At 43.0% G+C, this 24,902-nt stretch overlaps 1 protein-coding gene across 2 annotated transcripts in view; it reads left to right on the top strand.

The window, feature by feature from the left end:
* LOC124018428 (beta-1,3-N-acetylglucosaminyltransferase lunatic fringe-like) overlaps positions 1-24,902 on the top strand; it is a 47,881-nt gene that overhangs the window by 17,011 nt on the left and 5,968 nt on the right. For both annotated transcript variants that reach the window (XM_046333736.1, XM_046333737.1), the window contains 4 exons: positions 13,770-13,818; positions 14,489-14,591; positions 20,884-21,037; positions 23,404-23,489. In XM_046333736.1, the coding sequence (XP_046189692.1) occupies positions 13,770-13,818; positions 14,489-14,591; positions 20,884-21,037; positions 23,404-23,489 (392 nt within the window). The remainder of the gene's footprint in view (positions 1-13,769; positions 13,819-14,488; positions 14,592-20,883; positions 21,038-23,403; positions 23,490-24,902) is intronic.

Here is a 24,902-nt window from a genome sequence, read left to right on the forward strand (position 1 = left end):
ATCACACACACACACACACACACACACACACACACACACACACACACACACACACACACACACACACACACACACACACACACAGACATCACACACACACACAGACATCCCACACACACACACACACAGACATCCACGCACGCACACACAGACACACACAGACATCCCACACACGCACACACAGACACACACAGACATCACACACACACACACACACACACACACACACACACACACACACACACACACACACACACACACACACATCACACACACACACACACACACAGACATCACACACACACACACACACACACAGACATCACACACACACACACACACACACAGACATCACACACACACACAGACATCCCACACACACACACACACAGACATCCACGCACGCACACACAGACACACACAGACATCCCACACACGCACACACAGACACACACACACACAGACATCCACGCACGCACACACAGACACACACACACACAGACATCCACGCACGCACACACAGACACACACAGACATCCCACGCACGCATGCACACACACACCCACACAAATGTTGTCTACTACTAAAATGTGGTTATTTAATTGAGAAATATGAACCATTAATTTAATTAATTAATTTGTCCACTATAATAACGTTCTAGGGCTTTTAACTGGTCGGGACATTGTTATTATCCCAGAGTAATGCCAACTCATTATGCAGTGGGAACTGTTGAAGTGGGAGACACACATACATACATACATACATACATACATACATACATACATACATACATACATACATACATACATACATACATACATACATACACACACACACACACACACACACACACACACACACACACACACACACACACACACACACACACACACACACACACACACACACACACACACACACACACACACACACACACACACACACACACACACACACACACACACACACACACACACGGCAGTGTGAGGAATGTGTCAGAGAGTTGGAACAAAGACTTTCTCCCAGGGAGATCTCCGTCTCTAGTTAACTACAGCAGCTGTATGCTAATACCTCGGAGTGTCTGAGTGTCGGGGGGGGGCTTGTTTAACACTTTGTTGGTTACTACATGTTTCCATATTATGTGTTATTTCATACATTTACATTTACATTTAAGTCATTTAGCAGACGCTCTTATCCATCATAGTGTTGATGTTTTCACTGTTATTCTACAATGTAGAAAATAGTACAAATAAAGAAAAACCCTTGAATGAGGAGGCGTGTCCAAACTGTTGACTGGTACTGTGTGTTTATGGTCTATCATTGAATGTCACACTAGCAGACACACACACACACACACACACACACACACACACACACACACACACACACACACACACACCCCTCCCCACTGGACTGGTCAGCAGCTGTTATGGTGCTGAGTGGTTTACCTTAGTCTTGGCTCAGATCCATTGTCTGTCTCCACTCAATACTGTGGTGGATAAACTGCCACTACCCGTGTGTGTGTGTGTGTGTGTGTGTGTGTGTGTGTGTGTGTGTGTGTGTGTGTGTGTGTGTGTGTGTGTGTGTGTGTGTGTGTGTGTGTGTGTGTGTGTGTGTGTGTGTGTGTGTGTGTGTGTGTGTGTGTGTGTGTGTGTGTGTGTCACATTACATGTGTCAGAGGAAGGAAACGGTTTCACCTGTAGTTTAAAACAACCCTATGGAACAGAATTTTGTTTTAGACCAGTCAGATGGAACAATGATGGAATAGAATGTTGTTCTGTTTTAGACCAGTCAGATGGAACAATGATGGAACAGAATGTTGTTCTGTTTTAGACCAGTCAGATGGAACAATGATGGAACAGAATGTTGTCCTGTTTTAGACCAGTCAGATGGAACAATGATAGAACAGAATGTTGTTCTGTTTTAGACCAGTCGGATGGAACAATGATGGAACAGAATGTTGTTCTATTTTAGACCAGTCGGATGGAACAATGATGGAACAGAATGTTGTTCTGTTTTAGACCAGTCGGATGGAACAATGATGGAACAGAATGTTGTTCTGTTTTAGACCAGTCGGATGGAACAATGATGGAACAGAATGTTGTTCTGTTTTACAACAGTCGGATGGAACAATGATGGAACAGAATGTTGTTCTGTTTTAGACCAGTCGGATGGAACAATGATGGAACAGAATGTTGTTCTGTTTTAGACCAGTCAGATGGAACAATGATGGAACAGAATGTTGTTCTGTTTTACAACAGTCAGATGGAACAATGATGGAACAGAATGTTGTTCTGTTTTAGACCAGTCAGATGGAACAATGATGGAACAGAATGTTGTTCTGTTTTACAACAGTCGGATGGAACAATGATGGAACAGAATGTTGTTCTGTTTTAGACCAGTCAGATGGAACAATGATGGAACAGAATGTTGTTCTGTTTTAGACCAGTCAGATGGAACAATGATGGAACAGAATGTTGTTCTGTTTTACAACAGTCAGATGGAACAATGATGGAACAGAATGTTGTTCTGTTTTAGACCAGTCAGATGGAACAATGATGGAACAGAATGTTGTTCTGATTTAGACCAGTCAGATGGAACAATGATGGAACAGAATGTTGTTCTGTTTTACAACAGTCAGATGGAACAATGATGGAACAGAATGTTGTTCTGTTTTAGACCAGTCAGATGAAACAATGATGGAACAGAATGTTGTTCTGTTTTAGACCAGTCAGATGGAACAATGATGGAATAGAATGTTGTTCTGTTTTAGACCAGTCAGATGGAACAATGATGGAACAGAATGTTGTTCTGTTTTACAACAGTCAGATGGAACAATGATGGAACAGAATGTTGTTCTGTTTTAGACCAGTCAGATGGAACAATGATGGAACAGAATGTTGTTCTGTTTTACACCAGTCAGATGGAACAATGATGGAACAGAATGTTGTTCTGTTTTAGACCAGTCAGATGGAACAATGATGGAACAGAATGTTGTTCTGTTTTACACCAGTCGGATAGAACAATGTTTTCAGTTTACTTTACCAACAACAACCTGATCAAACAGGATGACTGGGGCTGGAGCCCAAATGGTACTCCTATATAGTACACTACATTCAGACCCCTTGACTACACTCCTATATAGTACACTACATTCAGACCCCTTGACTACACTCCTATATAGTACACTACATTCAGACCCCTTGACTACACTCCTATATAGTACACTACATTCAGACCCCTTGACTACACTCCTATATAGTACACTACACTACATTCAGACCCCTTAACTACACTCCTATATAGTGCACTACATTCAGACCCCTTAACTACACTCCTATATAGTACACTACACTACATTCAGACCCCTTGACTACACTCCTATATAGTACACTACATTCAGACCCCTTGACTACACTCCTATATAGTGCACTACATTCAGACCCCTTGACTACACTCCTATATAGTACATTACATTCAGACCCCTTGACTACACTCCTATATAGTACACTACATTCAGACCCCTTGACTACACTCCTATATAGTGCACTACATTCAGACCCCTTAACTACACTCCTATATAGTGCACTACATTCAGACCCCTTGACTACACTCCTATATAGTACACTACACTACAGTACATTCAGACCCCTTAACTACACTCCTATATAGTACACTACATTCAGACCCCTTGACTACACTCCTATATAGTGCACTACACTACATTCAGACCCCTTAACTACACTCCTATATAGTACACTACATTCAGACCCCTTGACTACACTCCTATATAGTACACTACATTCAGACCCCTTGACTACACTCCTATATAGTACACTACATTCAGACCCCTTGACTACACTCCTATATAGTACACTACACTACATTCAGACCCCTTGACTACACTCCTATATAGTACACTACACTCAGACCCCTTGACTACACTCCTATATAGTACACTACATTCAGACCCCTTGACTACACTCCTATATAGTACACTACATTCAGACCCCTTGACTACACTCCTATATAGTACACTACATTCAGACCCCTTGACTACACTCCTATATAGTACACTACATTCAGACCCCTTGACTACACTCCTATATAGTACACTACACTACATTCAGACCCCTTGACTACACTCCTATATACTACACTACATTCAGACCCCTAGACTACACTCCTATATAGTACACTACATTCAGACCCCTTGACTACACTCCTATATAGTGCACTACACTACATTCAGACCCCTTGACTACACTCCTATATAGTGCACTACACTACAGTCAGACCCCTTGACTACACTCCTATATAGTACACTACACTACATTCAGACCCCTTAACTACACTCCTATATAGTGCACTACACTACATTCAGACCCCTTAACTACACTACTATATAGTGCACTACATTCAGACCCCTTGACTACACTCCTATATAGTACACTACACTACATTCAGACCCCTTAACTACACTCCTATATAGTACACTACATTCAGACCCCTTGACTACACTCCTATATAGTGCACTACATTCAGACCCCTTGACTACACTCCTATATAGTACACTACACTACATTCAGACCCCTTAACTACACTCCTATATAGTACACTACATTCAGACCCCTTGACTACACTCCTATATAGTACACTACACTACATTCAGACCCCTTGACTACACTCCTATATAGTGCACTACACTACATTCAGACCCCTTGACTACACTCCTATATAGTGCACTACATTCAGGCCCCTTGACTACACTCCTATATAGTACACTACATTCAGACCCCTTGACTACACTCCTATATAGTACACTACATTCAGACCCCTTGACTACACTCCTATATAGTGCACTACACTACATTCAGACCCCTTGACTACACTCCTATATAGTGCACTACACTACATTCAGACCCCTTAACTACACTCCTATATAGTGCACTACATTCAGACCCCTTGACTACACTCCTATATAGTGCACTACATTCAGACCCTTTGACTACACTCCTATATAGTACATTACATTCAGACCCCTTGACTACACTCCTATATAGTACATTACATTCAGACCCCTTGACTACACTCCTATATAGTACACTACATTCAGACCCCTTGACTACACTCCTATATAGTGCACTACACTACATTCAGACCCCTTGACTACACTCCTATATAGTACACTACATTCAGACCCCTTGACTACACTCCTATATAGTACACTACATTCAGACCCCTTGACTACACTCCTATATAGTACACTACATTCAGACCCCTTGACTACACTCCTATATAGTACACAACACTACATTCAGACCCCTTGACTACACTCCTATATAGTACACTACACTACATTCAGACCCCTTGACTACACTCCTATATAGTACACTACACTACATTCAGACCCCTTGACTACACTCCTATATAGTACACTACACTACATTCAGACCCCTTGACTACACTCCTATATAGTACACTACACTACATTCAGACCCCTTGACTACACTCCTATATAGTGCACTACATTCAGACCCCTTGACTACACTCCTATATAGTACACTACACTACATTCAGACCCCTTGACTACACTCCTATATAGTACACTACACTACAGTCAGACCCCTTGACTACACTCCTATATAGTGCACTACACTACATTCAGACCCCTTGACTACACTCCTATATAGTGCACTACACTACATTCAGACCCCTTGACTACACTCCTATATAGTACACTACACTACATTCAGACCCCTTGACTACACTCCTATATAGTACACTACACTACATTCAGACCCCTTGACTACACTCCTATATAGTACACTACACTACATTCAGACCCCTTGACTACACTCCTATATAGTACACTACATTCAGACCCCTTGACTACACTCCTATATAGTACACTACATTCAGACCCCTTGACTACACTCCTATATAGTACACTACACTACATTCAGACCCCTTGACTACACTCCTATATAGTGCACTACACTACACTCAGACCCCTTGACTACACTCCTATATAGTACACTACATTCAGACCCCTTGACTACACTCCTATATAGTGCACTACATTCAGACCCCTTGACTACACTCCTATACACTACACTACATTCAGACCCCTTAACTACGTTCCTATATAGTGCACTACACTACATTCAGACCCCTTAACTACACTCCTATATAGTGCACTACACTACATTCAGACCCCTTAACTACACTCCTATATAGTGCACTACACTACATTCAGACCTCTTGACTACACTCCTATATAGTACACTACATTCAGACCCCTTAACTACACTCCTATAGTGCACTACACTACATTCAGACCCCTTGACTACACTCCTATATAGTACACTACATTCAGACCCCTTGACTACACTCCTATATAGTACACTACACTACATTCAGACCCCTTGACTACACTCCTATATAGTACACTACATTCAGACCCCTTGACTACACTCCTATATAGTGTACTACACTCAGACCCCTTGACTACACTCCTATATAGTACACTACATTCAGACCCCTTGACTACACTCCTATATAGTACACTACACTACATTCAGACCCCTTGACTAGACTCCTATATAGTACACTACACTACACTCAGACCCCTTGACTACACTCCTATATAGTACACTACATTCAGACCCCTTGACTACACTCCTATATAGTACACTACATTCAGACCCCTTGACTACACTCCTATATAGTACACTACATTCAGACCCCTTGACTACACTCCTATATAGTACACTACACTACATTCAGACCCCTTGACTACACTCCTATATAGTACACTACACTACATTCAGACCCCTTGACTACACTCCTATATAGTACACTACACTACATTCAGACCCCTTGACTACACTCCTATATAGTACACTACATTCAGACCCCTTGACTACACTCCTATATAGTACACTACATTCAGACCCCTTGACTACACTCCTATATAGTACACTACACTACATTCAGACCCCTTGACTACACTCCTATATAGTGCACTACACTACACTCAGACCCCTTGACTACACTCCTATATAGTACACTACATTCAGACCCCTTGACTACACTCCTATATAGTGCACTACATTCAGACCCCTTGACTACACTCCTATACACTACACTACATTCAGACCCCTTGACTACACTCCTATATAGTGCACTACACTACACTCAGACCCCTTGACTACACTCCTATATAGTACACTACATTCAGACCCCTTGACTACACTCCTATATAGTGCACTACATTCAGACCCCTTGACTACACTCCTATACACTACACTACATTCAGACCCCTTAACTACGTTCCTATATAGTGCACTACACTACATTCAGACCCCTTAACTACACTCCTATATAGTGCACTACACTACATTCAGACCTCTTGACTACACTCCTATATAGTGCACTACACTACATTCAGACCCCTTGACTACACTCCTATATAGTACACTACACTACATTCAGACCCCTTGACTACACTCCTATATAGTACACTACACTACATTCAGACCCCTTGACTACACTCCTATATAGTACACTACACTACATTCAGACCCCTTGACTACACTCCTATATAGTACACTACATTCAGACCCCTTGACTACACTCCTATATAGTACACTACATTCAGACCCCTTGACTACACTCCTATATAGTACACTACACTACATTCAGACCCCTTGACTACACTCCTATATAGTGCACTACACTACACTCAGACCCCTTGACTACACTCCTATATAGTACACTACATTCAGACCCCTTGACTACACTCCTATATAGTGCACTACATTCAGACCCCTTGACTACACTCCTATACACTACACTACATTCAGACCCCTTAACTACGTTCCTATATAGTGCACTACACTACATTCAGACCCCTTAACTACACTCCTATATAGTGCACTACACTACATTCAGACCCCTTAACTACACTCCTATATAGTGCACTACACTACATTCAGACCTCTTGACTACACTCCTATATAGTACACTACATTCAGACCCCTTAACTACACTCCTATAGTGCACTACACTACATTCAGACCCCTTGACTACACTCCTATATAGTACACTACATTCAGACCCCTTGACTACACTCCTATATAGTACACTACACTACATTCAGACCCCTTGACTACACTCCTATATAGTACACTACATTCAGACCCCTTGACTACACTCCTATATAGTGTACTACACTCAGACCCCTTGACTACACTCCTATATAGTACACTACATTCAGACCCCTTGACTACACTCCTATATAGTACACTACACTACATTCAGACCCCTTGACTAGACTCCTATATAGTACACTACACTACACTCAGACCCCTTGACTACACTCCTATATAGTACACTACATTCAGACCCCTTGACTACACTCCTATATAGTACACTACATTCAGACCCCTTGACTACTCCTATATAGTACACTACACTACATTCAGACCCCTTGACTACACTCCTATATAGTGCACTACATTACATTCAGACCCCTTAACTACACTCCTATATAGTGCACTACAGTACATTCAGACCCCTTAACTACACTCCTATATAGTGCACTACATTACATTCAGACCCCTTGACCACACTCCTATATAGTACACTACACTACATTCAGACCCGTTGACTACACTCCTATATAGTACACTACACTACATTCAGACCCCTTGACTACACTCCTATATAGTACACTACATTCAGACCCCTTGACTACACTCCTATATAGTACACTACATTCAGACCCCTTGACTACACTCCTATATAGTGCACTACATTACATTCAGACCCCTTAACTACACTCCTATATAGTGCACTACAGTACATTCAGACCCCTTAACTACACTCCTATATAGTGCACTACATTACATTCAGACCCCTTGACTACACTCCTATATAGTACACTACATTCAGACCCCTTAACTACACTCCTATATAGTGCACTACACTACATTCAGACCCCTTGACTACACTCCTATATAGTACACTACATTCAGACCCCTTGACTACACTCCTATATAGTACACTACATTACATTCAGACCCCTTGACTACACTCCTATATAGTGCACTACATTCAGACCCCTTGACTACACTCCTATATAGTGCACTACATTCAGACCCCTTAACTACACTCCTATATAGTACACTACATTCAGACCCCTTGACTACACTCCTATATAGTACACTACACTACATTCAGACCCCTTGACTACACTCCTATATAGTGCACTACAGTACATTCAGACCCCTTAACTACACTCCTATATAGTACACTACAGTACATTCAGACCCCTTAACTACACTCCTATATAGTACACTACACTACATTCAGACCCCTTGACTACACTCCTATATAGTGCACTACAGTACATTCAGACCCCTTAACTACACTCCTATATAGTGCACTACAGTACATTCAGACCCCTTAACTACACTCCTATATAGTGCACTACAGTACATTCAGACCCCTTAACTACACTCCTATATAGTGCACTACACTACATTCAGACCCCTTGACTACACTCCTATATAGTACACTACATTCAGACCCCTTGACTACACTCCTATATAGTACACTACATTACATTCAGACCCCTTGACTACACTCCTATATAGTGCACTACATTCAGACCCCTTGACTACACTCCTATATAGTGCACTACATTCAGACCCCTTAACTACACTCCTATATAGTACACTACATTCAGACCCCTTGACTACACTCCTATATAGTACACTACATTCAGACCCCTTGACTACACTCCTATATAGTACACTACACTACATTCAGACCCCTTGACTACACTCCTATATAGTGCACTACAGTACATTCAGACCCCTTAACTACACTCCTATATAGTACACTACAGTACATTCAGACCCCTTGACTACACTCCTATATAGTGCACTACAGTAATAATAATAATAATAATAATAATAATAATAATAAATGCCATTTAGCAGACGCTTTTATCCAAAGCGACTTACAGTCATGTGTGCATACATTCTACGTATGGGTGGTCCCGGGGATCGAACCCACTACCCTGGCGTTCCAAGCGCCATGCTCTACCAACTGAGCTACAGAAGGACCAGTACATTCAGACCCCTTAACTACACTCCTATATAGTGCACTACAGTACATTCAGACCCCTTAACTACACTCCTATATAGTACACTACAGTACATTCAGACCCCTTAACTACACTCCTATATAGTACACTACACTACATTCAGACCCCTTAACTACACTCCTATATAGTGCACTACAGTACATTCAGACCCCTTGCCTTTTCTCCACATGCTATTACTTTACAGCCATATTCTAAAATTGAATAAATATTATTTTTGTAGTCAATCTACACATAATACCCCATAATGACAAAGTGAAAACAGGTTTATATAAGTATTCAGACCCGTTGCTATGAGACATGAAAATGAGATCAGGTGCATCCTGTTTCCGTTGATCATCCTTAAGATGTTTCTACAACTTGATTGGAGTCCACCTATGGTAAATTAAATTGATTGGACATGATTTGGAAAGGCACATACCTGTCTATATAAGGTCCCACAAGCCATGAGGTTGAAGGAATTGTCCGTAGTGCTCTGAGACAGGATTGTGTCGCGGTACAGATCTGGGGAAGGGTACCAAAACATTTCTACAACATTGAAGGTCCCCAAGAACACAGTGGCCTCCATCATTCTTACATGGATGAAGTTTGGAACAACCAAGACTCTTCCTAGAGCTGGCCGCCCGGCCAATCTGAGCAATCGGGGAAGAAGTGCCTTGGTCAGGGAGGTGACCAAGAACCCGATGGTCACTCTGACAGAGCTCCAGAGGTCCTCTTTGGAAATGGGAGAACCTTCCAGAAGGACAACCATCTCTGCAGCACTCCACCAATCAGGCCTTTATGGTTGAGTGGCCAGACAGAAGCCTCTCCACAGTAAAAGACACATGACAGCCTGCTTGAAGTTTGCCAAAAGGCACCTAAAGGACTCTCAGACCATGAGAAACAAGATTCTTTGATCTGATGAAACCAACTCTTTGGGCTGAACGCCAAGTGTCACGTGTGGAGGAAACCTGGCACCATCCCTACGGTAAAGCATGGTGGTGGCAGCATCATGTTGTGGGGGTGATTTTCAGTGGCAGAGAATGGGAAACTAGTCAGGATTGAGGGAAAGATTAATGGAGCAAAGTACAAAGAGATCCTTGATGAAAACCTGCTCCAGAGCGCTCAGGACCTCCGACTGGGGCGAAGGTTCATCTTCCAACAGGACAACGACCCTAAGCACACTGCCAAGACAACACAGGAGTGGCTTTGGTACAAGTGTCTGAATGTCCTTGAGTGACCCAGCCAGAGCCCGGACTTGAACCCGATTGAACATCTCTGGAGAGACCTGAAAGTAGCTGTGCAGCAACACTCCCCATCCAACCTGACAGAGCTTGTGAGGAACTGCAGAGAAGAATGGGAGAAACTCAGGTGTGCCAAGCTTGTAGAGTCATACCCAAGAAGACTAGAGGCTGTAATCGCTGCCAAAGGTGCATCAACAAAGTACTGAGTAAAGGATCGGAATACTTATGTAAATGTGATATCAGTTTTTAATATTGTGTAAATTTGCTACAATGTATTTTTTTTGTATCATTATTGGGTATTGTGATGTCATTATTGGGTATTGTGATGTCATTATAGGGTATTGTGATGTCATTAATGGGTATTGTGATGTCAATGTGGAGTGTTGTGTGTAGATTGGTGAGGAGCAAAAATATTTAATCTATTTTATAATAAGGCTGTAACGTAACAAAATGTGGAAAAAGTCAAGGGGTCTGAATACTTTCTGAATGCGGTGTGTGTGTGTATGTGTATATATGTATATATGTGTATGTGTATATATATGTATATGTATGTGTATGTGTATGTATATGTATATGTATGTGTATATATATGTATATGTATGTGTATATATATGTATATGTATGTGTGTATGTATGTATATATATATATGTATATATATGTATGTATGTATATATATATATATGTATGTATGTATATATATGTATATATATGTATACATACATATATATACATACATATATACACATATATACATATATATACATACATACATATATATATATACATACATACATACATATATATATATACATACATACATATACATGGGATGTTTGCTATCAACAACAAGGCAACTCCTATGACTAATTGGGAATGGGACGCAAGCGTAGGATTGATCACCCTGTCGCTGGCCGCCTTTGAGGAGGGTGTATAGTGTGAAAGGCCGAAACACCCTAGGAACCAAAAGTACACTACTGACGATGCGCTCCCCAAATTTCACCACGCTCACTGTTCATTAACTCTTGGAAGTGCTTGCACAAAGGATAGTAACATCTCATCCTGTGTTCTTGGAATCAATACTCTGGCTCTCCTCATTCCTTTAAGACTTCAAGTGCTCTTACTAGCCTAACAAATGTGCGTGATTCTGCGGCTTCCCCATCACTCCTCACCTCTCTGCAGTGTGTACATTCTACAGCCATTGTGATTATACAGTATGTTGTAGATAATATGGCGTCTTTAACAGAATCCATTCAATGCACTTCAGGGGTCAATGCAAATCCACTCGACGTCCCCCAACCTGGTCTGAACTGAAAAATACATTCTCTGAAGTTTGTCTCCAGTTGAAGGCTGACATTGTTTCTTTTAAGGCAGCTTCTCTTATCTCATGGTAAAGGTGTGAGCAAATCTGTCACCTCTGAATAGCCACAGGATTATTTGCAATCTGCTGAAATGGTTGCAACATCCATCCATGATCTACCACAACCTAGCCAGAATGAGGCCCAGTTGTCAGAGGTCAGCCCAGTGGGGGATGTAGAGATTGACGCCTGCACCAAGGAATTTCTCAGCATGATTCTGACTTCCAATGAATCTGAAGACCAGGAGGAAGAATGCTCCCCACTGCTATCCAGTATCAGGACATTTTCATCTCCCAACTGGATGACTTCACTACTTTTCCCTTTCTGCTTGTGAGTTATCATCTGATGTGAGTCCACAGGGAAGCCAAACCAGCATCCAAGCCCTTACATCTCCATTGGGTCTTCTTAGTCCTTCTGTAGCTCAGTTGGTAGAGCATGGAGCTTGTAACGCCAGGGTAGTGGGTTCGATTCCCGGGACCACCCATACGTAGAATGTATGCACACATGACTGTAAGTCGCTTTGGATAAAAGCGTCTGCTAAATGGCATATATTATTATATTATTATTATATGTATGTATATATATATATATCTCACAGGAGGTTGGTGGCACCTTGATTGGGTGGTAATGTCTGGGGTGGAATCAGTGAAATGGTATCAAAGACACCAAACACATGGTTTCCATGGTTTCCATGTTTGATGACATTCCATTTGCCTCCGTTCCAGCCATTACTATGAGCCGTCCTTCCCCAATAGGGAACAGTGTACTAAATGGGACACATCCTGTCTGACTATTGTTCTACAGAGTAGCGTTGGCTCACTATTCACACTACATTAATGATAGACACACACTGACCTTCTCTTTGTGTGTGTGTGTGTGTGTGTGTGTGTGTGTGTGTGTGTGTGTGTGTGTGTGTGTGTGTGTGTGTGTGTGTGTGTGTGTGTGTGTGTGTGTGTGTGTGTGTGTGTGTGTGTGTGTGTGTGTGTGTGTGTGTGTGTGTGTGTGTGTGTTTTCAGACGTATGTATTCACCGACGGAGAGGATGACAGGCTGAGGAAGAGGATGGGTGAGGTTCAAAAATAAAAACACATACACACGTTCTGAAGGTGCCAGATGATAACAGGAAGCTAATATAGAGGTGCCAGATTATAACATTAAACTAATATTGTTATTCTAGAGGTGCCAGATTATAACAGGAAACTAATATTGTTATTCTAGAGGTGCCAGATTATAACAGGAAACTAATATTGTTATTCTAGAGGTGCCAGATTATAACATTAAACTAATATTGTTATTCTTGAGGTGCCAGGTTATAACAGGAAACTAATATTGTTATTCTAGAGGTGTCAGATTATAACAGGAAGCTAATATTGTTATTCTTGAGGTGCCAGATTATAACAGGAAGCTAATATTGTTATTCTAGAGGTGCCAGATTATAACAGGAAGCTAATATTGTTATTCTTGAGGTGCCAGATTATAACAGGAAGCTAATATTGTTATTCTAGAGGTGCCAGATTATAACAGGAAGGTAATATTGTTATTCTAGAGCTGCCAGATTATAACAGGAAGCTAATATTTCTGACTCATTGAAAACTGTTTTGCCACCATAGTAACACAATAGCATCCAATCATCTTTGTTAAAAGTCACATACTGTCCTGTGTTGTGCTGAAATGTGTGTCATTTGACCCCAGGGTTAATTTACTGACTGTCTGACTGGTTGATGTTATTCCTACAGGGGGTCACATGATCAATACGAACTGTTCAGCGGCCCACAGTCGCCAGGCTCTGTCCTGTAAAATGGCCGTCGAATACGACACCTTCATCAGCTCTGGAAAGAAGTAAGACACACACACACACACACACACACACACACACACACACACACACACACACACACACACACACACACACACACACACACACACACACACACACACACACACACACTGCAATGAATTAGCAGTATGCGTTAATGGCTGAAGAATCAAAGTCAAGTTGATTGTGGTTCCCCCTTCTAGGTGGTTCTGACCATGTAGATAATGATACTGATTGTGGTTCCCCTTCTAGGTGGTTCTGACCATGTAGATAATGATACTGATTGTGGTTCCCCCTTCTAGGTGGTTCTGACCATGTAGATAATGATACTGATTGTGGGTTAATCCTAGGTGGTTCTGACCATGTAGATGATGATACTGATTGTGGGTTAATCCTAGGTGGTTCTGACCATGTAGATAATGATACTGATTGTGGGTTAATCCTAGGTGGTTCTGACCATGTAGATAATGATACTGATTGTGGGTTAATCCTAGGTGGTTCTGACCATGTAGATAATGATACTGATTGTGGGTTAACTCTTCTAGGTGGTTCTGCCATGTAGATAATGATACTGAATGTGGTTCCCCCTTCTAGGTGGTTCTGCCATGTAGATAATGATACTGATTGTGGTTCCCCCTTCTAGGTGGTTCTGACCATGTAGATAATGATACTGATTGTGGTTCCCCCTTCTAGGTGGTTCTGCCATGTAGATAATGATACTGATTGTGGTTCCCCCTTCTAGGTGGTTCTGACCATGTAGATAATGATACTGATTGTGGTTCCCCTTCTAGGTGGTTCTGCCATGTAGATGATGATACTGATTGTGGTTCCCCCTTCTAGGTGGTTCTGCCATGTAGATAATGATACTGATTGTGGGTTAATCCTTCTAGATGGTTCTGACCATGTGGATAATGATACTGATTGTGGGTTAATCCTAGGGGGTTCTGACCATGTGGATAATGATACTGATTGTGGGTTAATCCTTCTAGATGGTTCTGACCATGTGGATAATGATACTGATTGTGGGTTAATCCTAGGGGGTTCTGACCATGTGGATAATGATACTGATTGTGGGTTAATCCTTCTAGATGGTTCTGACCATGTGGATAATGATACTGATTGTGGGTTAATCCTAGGGGGTTCTGACCATGTGGATAATGATACTGATTGTGGGTTAATCCTAGGGGGTTCTGACCATGTGGATAATGATACTGATTGTGGGTTAATCCTAGGTGGTTCTGACCATGTAGATAATGATACTGATTGTGGTTAATCCTAGGTGGTTCTGACCATGTAGATAATGATACTGATTGTGGGTTAATCCTTCTAGATGGTTCTGACCATGTAGATAATGATACTGATTGTGGTTACCTCTTCTAGATGGTTCTGACCATGTAGATGATGATACTGATTGTGGTTCCCCTTCTAGATGGTTCTGACCATGTAGATGATGATACTGATTGTGGTTCCCCCTTCTAGATGGTTCTGACCATGTAGATGATGATACTGATTGTGGTTAATCCATTTACATTACATTTAAGTCATTTAGCAGACGCTCTTATCCAGAGCGACTTACACATTGGTGCATTCACCTTATGACATCCAGTGGAACAGCCACTTTACAATAGTCCCTCTAAATCTTTTAAGGGGGGTGAGAAGGATTACTTTATCCTATCCTCGGTATTCCTTAAAGAGGTGGGGTTTCAGGTGTCTCCGGAAGGTGGTGATTGACTCCGCTGTCCTGGCGTCGTGAGGGAGTTTGTTCCACCATTGGGGGGCCAGAGCAGCGAACAGTTTTGACTGGACTGAGCGGGAACTGTACTTCCTCAGTGGTAGGGAGGCGAGCAGGCCAGAAGTGGATGAACGCAGTGCCCTTGTTTAGGTGTAGGGCCTGATCAGAGCCTGGAGGTACTGAGGTGCCGTTCCCCTCACAGCTCCGTAGGCAAGCACCATGGTCTTGTAGCGTATGCGAGCTTCAACTGGAAGCCAGTGGAGAGAGCGGAGGAGAGGGGTGACGTGAGAGAACTTGGGAAGGTTGAACACCAGACGGACTGCGGCGTTCTGGATGAGTTGTAGGGGTTTAATGGCACAGGCAGGGAGCACAGCCAACAGCGAGTTGCAGTAATCCAGACGGGAGATGACAAGTGCCTGGATTAGGACCTGCTCCGCTTCCTGTGTGAGGCAGGGTCGTACTCTGCGGATGTTGTAGAGCATGAACCTACAGGAATGGGCCACCGCCTTGATGTTAGTTGAGAACGACAGGGTGTTGTCCAGGATCACGCCAAGGTTCTTAGCGCTCTGGGAGGAGGACACAATGGAGTTGTCAACCGTGATGGCGAGATCATGGAACGGGCAGTCCTTCCCCGGGAGGAAGAGCAGCTCCGTCTTGCCGAGGTTCAGCTTGAGGTGGTGATCCGTCATCCACACTGATATGTCTGCCAGACATGCAGAGATGCGATTCGCCACCTGGTCATCAGAAGGGGGAAAGTAGAAGATTAATTGTGTGTCGTCTGCATAGCAATGATAGGAGAGACCATGTGAGGTTATGACAAGAGCCAAGTGACTTGGTGTATAGCGAGAATAGGAGAGGGCCTAGAACAGAGCCCTGGGGGACGCCAGTGGTGAGAGCGCGTGGTGAGGAGGCAGATTCTCGCCACGCCACCTGGTAGGAGCGACCTGTCAGGTAGGACGCAATCCAAGCATGGGCCGCGCCGGAGATGCCCAACTCGGAGAGGGTGGAGAGGAGGATCTGATGGTTCACAGTATCGAAGGCAGCCGATAGGTCTAGAAGGATGAGAGCAGAGGAGAGAGAGTTAGCTTTAGCAGTGCGGAGCACCTCCGTGATACAGAGAAGAGCAGTCTCAGTTGAATGACTAGTCTTGAAACCTGACTGATTTGGATCAAGAAGGTCATTCTGAGAGAGATAGCGGGAGAGCTGGCCAAGGACGGCACGTTCAAGAGTTTTGGAGAGAAAAGAAAGAAGGGATACTGGTCTGTAGTTGTTGACATCGGCGGGATCGAGTGTAGGTTTTTTCAGAAGGGGTGCAACTCTCGCTCTCTTGAAGACGGAAGGGACGTAGCCAGCGGTCAGGGATGAGTTGATGAGCGAGGTGAGGTAAGGGAGAAGGTCTCCGGAAATGGTCTGGAGAAGAGAGGAGGGGATAGGGTCAAGCGGGCAGGTTGTTGGGCGGCCGGCCGGCACAAGACGCGAGATTTCATCTGGAGAGAGAGGGGAGAAAGAGGTCAGAGCACAGGGTAGGGCAGTGTGAGCAGAATCAGCGGTGTCGTTTGACTTAGCAAACGAGGATCGGATGTCGTCGACCTTCTTTTCAAAATGGTTGACGAAGTCCTCTGCAGAGAGGGAGGAGGGGGGGGGGGATTCAGGAGGGAGGAGAAGGTGGCAAAGAGCTTCCTAGGGTTAGAGGCAGATGCTTGGAATTTAGAGTGGTAGAAAGTGGCTTTAGCAGCAGAGACAGAGGAGGAAAATGTAGAGAGGAGGGAGTGAAAGGATGCCAGGTCCGCAGGGAGGCGAGTTTTCCTCCATTTCCGCTCGGCTGCCCGGAGCCCTGTTCTGTGAGCTCGCAATGAGTCATCGAGCCACGGGGCGGGAGGGGAGGACCGAGCCGGCCTGGAGGATAGGGGACATAGAGAGTCAAAGGATGCAGAAAGGGAGGAGAGGAGGGTTGAGGAGGGAGAATCAGGAGATAGGTTGGAGAAGGTTTGAGCAGAGGGAAGAGATGATAGGATGGAAGAGGAGAGAGTAGCGGAGGAGAGAGAGCGAAGGTTGGGACGGCGCGATACCATCCGAGTAGGGGCAGTGTGGGAAGTGTTGGATGAGAGCGAGAGGGAAAAGGATACAAGGTAGTGGTTGGAGACTTGGAGGGGAGTTGCAATGAGGTTAGTGGAAGAACAGCATCTAGTAAAGATGAGGTCGAGCGTATTGCCTGCCTTGTGAGTAGGGGGGGAAGGTGAGAGGGCGAGGTCAAAAGAGGAGAGGAGTGGAAAGAAGGAGGCAGAGAGGAATGAGTCAAAGGTAGACGTGGGGAGGTTAAAGTCGCCCAGAACTGTGAGAGGTGAGCCGTCCTCAGGAAAGGAGCTTATCAAGGCATCAAGCTCATTGATGAACTCTCCGAGGAACCTGGAGGGCAATAAATGATAAGGATGTTAAGCTTGAAAGGGCTGGTAACTGTGACAGCATGGAATTCAAAGGAGGCGATAGACAGATGGGTAAGGGGAGAAAGAGAGAATGACCACTTGGGAGAGATGAGGATCCCGGTGCCACCACCCCGCTGACCAGAAGCTCTCGGGTGTGCGAGAACACGTGGGCTGATGAAGAGAGAGCAGTAGGAGTAGCAGTGTTATCTGTGGTGATCCATGTTTCCGTCAGTGCCAAGAAGTCGAGGGACTGGAGGGAGGCATAGGCTGAGATGAACTCTGCCTTGTTGGCCGCAGATCGGCAGTTCCAGAGGCTACCGGAGACCTGGAACTCCACGTGGGTCGTGCGCGCTGGGACCAACAGATTAGGGTGGCCGCGGCCACGCGGTGTGGAGCGTTTGTATGGTCTGTGCAGAGAGGAGAGAACAGGGATAGACAGACACATAGTTGACAGGCTACAGAAGAGGCTACGCTAATGCAAAGGAGATTGGAATGACAAGTGGACTACACGTCTCGAATGTTCAGAAAATTAAGCTTGCGTAGCAAGAATCTTATTGACTAAAATGATTAAAATGATACAGTACTGCTGAAGTAGGCTAGCTGGCAGTGGCTGCGTTGTTGACTTTGTAGGCTAGCTGGCAGTGGCTGCGTTGTTGACACTACACTAATCAAGTCGTTCTGTTGAGTGTAATAGTTTCTACAGTGCTGCTATTCGGGGGCTAGCTGGCTAGCTAGCAGTGTTGATTACGTTACGTTGCGTTAAAAGAACGACAATAGCTGGCTAGCTAACCTAGAAAATCGCTCTAGACTACACAATTATCTTTGATACAAAGACTGCTATGTAGCTAGCTATGTAGCTAGCTACGATCAAACAAATCAAACCGTTGTACTGTAATGAAATGAAATGAAAATGTGATACTACCTGTGGAGCGAAGCGGAATGCGACTGGGTTGTTGAGTGCGGAAGTTCTATTCGGGAGACGTTGGGTAGCTGTTGGCTAGCTAGCAGTGTCTCCTACGTTAAGGACGACAAATAGCTGGCTAGCTAACCTCAGTAAATTAAGATAATCACTCTAAGACTACACACTCTAAACTACACAATTATCTTGGATACGAAGACAGCAAAGACAACTATGTAGCTAGCTAACACTACACTAATCAAGTCGTTCAGTTGAGTGTAATAGTTTCTACAGTGCTGCTATTCGGTAGATGGTGGACGTTTGCTAGCTGGCTAGCTGCTGGGCAGATAGCAGTGTAGACTACGTTAGGACGACGAAATACGATAATTACGCAATTATCTTTGATACAAAGACGGCTATGTAGCTAGCTAAGAAGAAATTGCTAAGATTAGACAAATCAAACCGTTGTACTATAATGAAATGTAATGAAATGTAATGAAAAGTTATACTACCTGCGGAACGAAGTGCGGATGCGACCGCTCGCTCCAACCCGGAAGTGGCTAGATGGTTCTGACCATGTAGATAATGATACTGATTGTGGTTCCCCCTTCTAGATGGTTCTGACCATGTAGATAATGATACTGATTGTGGTTAACCCTTCTAGGTGGTTCTGACCATGTAAATAATGATACTGATTGTGGGTTAATCCTTCTAGATGGTTCTGACCATGTAGATAATGATACTGATTGTGGTTCCCCTTTCTAGATGGTTCTGCCATGTGGATAATGATACTGATTTTGGTTCCCCCTTCTAGATGGTTCTGACCATGTGGATAATGATACTGATTGTGGGTTAATCCTTCTAGATGGTTCTGACCATGTAGATAATGATACTGATTGTGGTTACCTCTTCTAGAGGGTTCTGACCATGTAGATGATGATACTGATTGTGGTTCCCTCTTCTAGAGGGTTCTGACCATGTAGATAATGATACTGATTGTGGTTCCCCCTTCTAGATGGTTCTGACCATGTAGATAATGATACTGATTGTGGTTACCTCTTCTAGAGGGTTCTGACCATGTAGATGATGATACTGATTGTGTTTACCTCTTCTAGAGGGTTCTGACCATGTAGATAATGATACTGATTGTGGGTTAATCCTAGATGGTTCTGACCATGTAGATGATGATACTGATTGTGGTTAATCCTTCTAGATGGTTCTGCCATGTAGATGATGATACTGATTGTGGTTCCCCCTTCTAGATGGTTCTGCCATGTGGATGATGATAACTACGTGAACATACGTCCCCTTGTGAAGCTCCTGTCTCACTACAGCCACGCCCACGACGTCTACATTGGCCGGCCGAGCCTCGACCGACCGCTAGAAGCCACCGAAAGGTTTGGCGACGCCCACACGGTAAGGGACCAGGAAGTAATGTGTTCACTAACCTAAAACATGTTTCTCTTCTCATTTTAACCATTATTTTGTTTTTGTGACTATATAATAACCCAGCAAGCACATTTTGGTTCCTTGGAAGTTGTGGGAACGTACATTTTTGGTTTCCCATTAGTTCTGGGAATGAAGCCATACGTGGGGCGACAGGGTGGCCTAGTGGTTAGAGCGTTGGACTAGTAACCGGAAGGTTGCAAGTTCAAACCCCCAAGCTTTCCAGGCTGTTAACCCACTGTTCCTAGGCCGTCATTGAAAATAAGAATTTGTTCTTAACTGACTTGCCTAGTTAAATAAAGGTAAAATACTGGTAAAACTGAACTGGTTTTTTAAAAACGTTTTGAGAACAGAAGATAACATTTAGCCTGTTCTGGGAACGTACATTTTGAAGTTGCAGGGAGGTTCTGCGAACGTGTTGCTATGGTTCCCTGAAAGTTTTCTTCTGGGGTTTTATTAACGTTCTGAGAATTAAAATTGTAGGTTTTTTGAAGGTAATTAAATAATGTTTTGAGAACATTCTCTTAATGCTTAAAAGAGTATTTGGATTTTTTTTTTTACTTAACTTTTCACTGAATGTTTCAATAACACTGCTAGCTTAGTTTAGGTTAACTGTTTTGAACTCCAAGTATAGACAGGACACATGGAAATTAATTTTCATGTTTTTTAACTCATACAAAGCTGTTACTTTTAGTCTATTCAAACAAACAGCATTAGTGGGTACGGCCCAATACACCTGAATGCACTTAACCAGCCACCGTACACACCACGTCCAGGCAGACAAGGCATTTGCTCCGACCAAAGACAACCATCTATGTCGGCGTTCCACTACTCAGACTCGGCTGACTGGCTCCCACCATATGAAACACCAAGGCCCCTATAGAATGATACACAAGTGTCAAGAGAACCTGCCGTAAACAAGTAGGGAAATGGTGCCAGTCCTGACATGAACTGGTTTGAGTAATGGCATGCCAGAGCATGCACCGAGCCGAGACATACAAGTCAACAAACTTGAGTATCTCTTTATTTGTTTGGGCATGGTCGCGAACCCCAACCGGGCTTAGCCTTCACCATCTAGATCACATTATTTTCTTTGCCATCTTACTCGTTGTTATAGCAACGGCAAGAAACCTTAAGAGAAACAAATAGTTTATTATTAGGAAACTATGAGAACCATTCAATATCCAGGGGGTGAGCACGCTCTACTACAAAGCAATGGTATAGTTGGTGCAACTAACACAGTCTCGTCTGACAATTGTTTGTTTTAGTATCGTGAATTGTTCCTGTTCACACTGAGGTGAAGAGTGGAATAATTGAAGGAATAAATCCGAGCCTCATGCTTATCACATTGAATGGTTCTCATAGTTTCCTAATAATAAACTATTTGTTTCTCTTAAGGTTTCTTGCGAGGCGCAGATTTCATTGGCAGGTGTGATTGTAGATCCTTCAACCGAAGTCGCGAGACTACGACCCCATAGTATGTTGTATCGAAGTTGACTGACTGAAAGGGAACACATGGTTCTCAGAACGTTATGAGCTAGCTGGGTGGTTCTCAGAACGTTATGTGCAAGCTGGGTGGTTCTCAGAAAGTTATGTGCTAGTTGGGTGGTTCTCAGAACGTAATGTGTTAGCTGGGTGGTTCTCAGAACGTTTTGTGCTAGTTGGGTGGTTCTCAGAACGTAATGTGTTAGCTGGGTGGTTCTCAGAACGTTTTGTGCTAGTTGGGTGGTTCTCAGAACGTAATGTGTTAGCTGGGTGGTTCTCAGAACGTTTTGTGCTAGTTGGGTGGTTCTCAGAACGTTTTGTGCTAGTTGGGTGGTTCTCATAACGTTTTGTGCTAGTTGGGTGGTTCTCAGAACGTTTTGTGCTAGTTGGGTGGTTCTCAGAACGTTTTGTGCTAGTTGGTATGTTCTCAGAACGTTATGTGTTAGCTGGGTGGTTCTCAGAACGTTTTGTGCTAGTTGGGTGGTTCTCAGAACGTTATGTGTTAGTTGGGTGGTTCTCAGAACGTTTTGTGCTAGTTGGGTGGTTCTCAAAATGTTATGTGTTCACTAGGAGGTTCTCAAAATGTTATGTGTTCGCTAGGAGGTTCTCAGAACGTTATGTGTTAGCTAGGAGGTTCTCAAAATGCTATGTGATAGCTGGGTAGTTCTATATTCTATATAGATTTATATAATAATAATAATAATAATAATAATAATAATAATATTGAATATGAATGTATGTGTGGGTTTCCATTTATATTTGTATGTATCTGCCTATATAATGCCATACATTGTGTTTATTACATGTTAGTAATATTGTGTGTATTATGTATGCATGTTGTGTGCTTTCAGCGTCCAGTGCGTTTCTGGTTTGCCACAGGAGGAGCAGGGTTCTGTGTTAGTCGAGGTCTCGCCCTCAAGATGAGCCCCTGGGCCAGGTGTGTGTGTGTGTGTGTGTGTGTGTGTGTGTGTGTGTGTGTGTGTGTGTGTGTGTGTGTGTGTGTGTGTGTGTGTGTGTGTGTGTGTGTGTGTGTGTGTGTGTGTGTGTGTGTGTGTGTGTGTGTGTGTGTGTGTGCGTGTGTGTGTATTTTGAGACACAGTGGGTTATTCTCCTGCTTTTCTGTGAGTTTGCGTACATAAGTGTGCTTATTTTGGAATTCAGTAGGCTGTTTCCACACATGACATAGTCTCAATTCAATTCAAGGGCTTTATTGTCATGGGAAACATGTGTTAACATTGCCAAAGCAAGTGAGGTAGACAACATACAAAGTGAATATATAAAGTGAAAAACAACAAAAATTTACAGTAAACATTACACATACAGAAGTTTAAAAACAGTAAAGACATTACAAATGTCATATTATATATATATATATACAATGTATAAATAGTTAAAGGACACAAGATAAAATGAATAAGCATAAATATTCTCCAATTACATTGAATGAGTTACAGGACAAAATAAAAACCCTTCAACCCAAAAAGGCCTGTGATGTCGATGGTATCCTCAATGAAATGATCAAATATACAGACAACAAATTCCAATTGGCTATACTAAAACTCTTTAACATCATACTTCGCTCTGGCATCTTCCCCAATATTTGGAACCAAGGACTGATCACCCCAATCCACAAAAGTGGAGACAAATTTGACCCCAATAACTACCGTGGAATATGTGTCAACAGTAACCTTGGGAAAATCCTCTGCATTATTATTAACAGCAGACTCGTACATTTCCTCAATGAAAACAATGTACTGAGCAAATGTCAAATTGGCTTTTTACCAAATTACCGTACAACAGACCATGTATTCACCATGCACACCCTAATTGACAACCAAACAAACCAAAACAAAGGCAAAGTCTTCTCATGCTTTGTTGATTTCAAAAAAGCCTTCGACTCAATCTGGCATGAGGGTCTGCTATACAAACTGATGGAAAGTGGTGTTGGAGGTAAAACATACGACATTATAAAATCCATGTACACAAACAACAAGTGTGCGGTTAAAATTGGCAAAAAAACACACACATTTCTTCACACAGGGTCGTGGGGTTAGACAGGGATGCAGCTTAAGCCCCACCCTCTTCAACATATATATCAACGAATTGGCGCGGGCACTAGAAAAGTCTGCAGCACCCGGCCTCCCCCTGCTAGAATCCGAAGTCAAATGTCTGCTGTTTGCTGATGATCTGGTACTTCTGTCACCAACCAAGGAGGGCCTACAGCAGCACCTAGATCTTATGCACAGATTCTGTCAGACCTGGGCCCTGACAGTAAATCTCAGTAAGACCAAAATAATGGTGTTCCAAAAAAGGTCCAGTCACCAGGACCAGAAATACAAATTCCATCTAG

This window comes from Oncorhynchus gorbuscha, unplaced genomic scaffold, assembly GCF_021184085.1.
Source record: "Oncorhynchus gorbuscha isolate QuinsamMale2020 ecotype Even-year unplaced genomic scaffold, OgorEven_v1.0 Un_scaffold_510, whole genome shotgun sequence".
Lineage (NCBI taxonomy): Eukaryota > Metazoa > Chordata > Actinopteri > Salmoniformes > Salmonidae > Oncorhynchus > Oncorhynchus gorbuscha.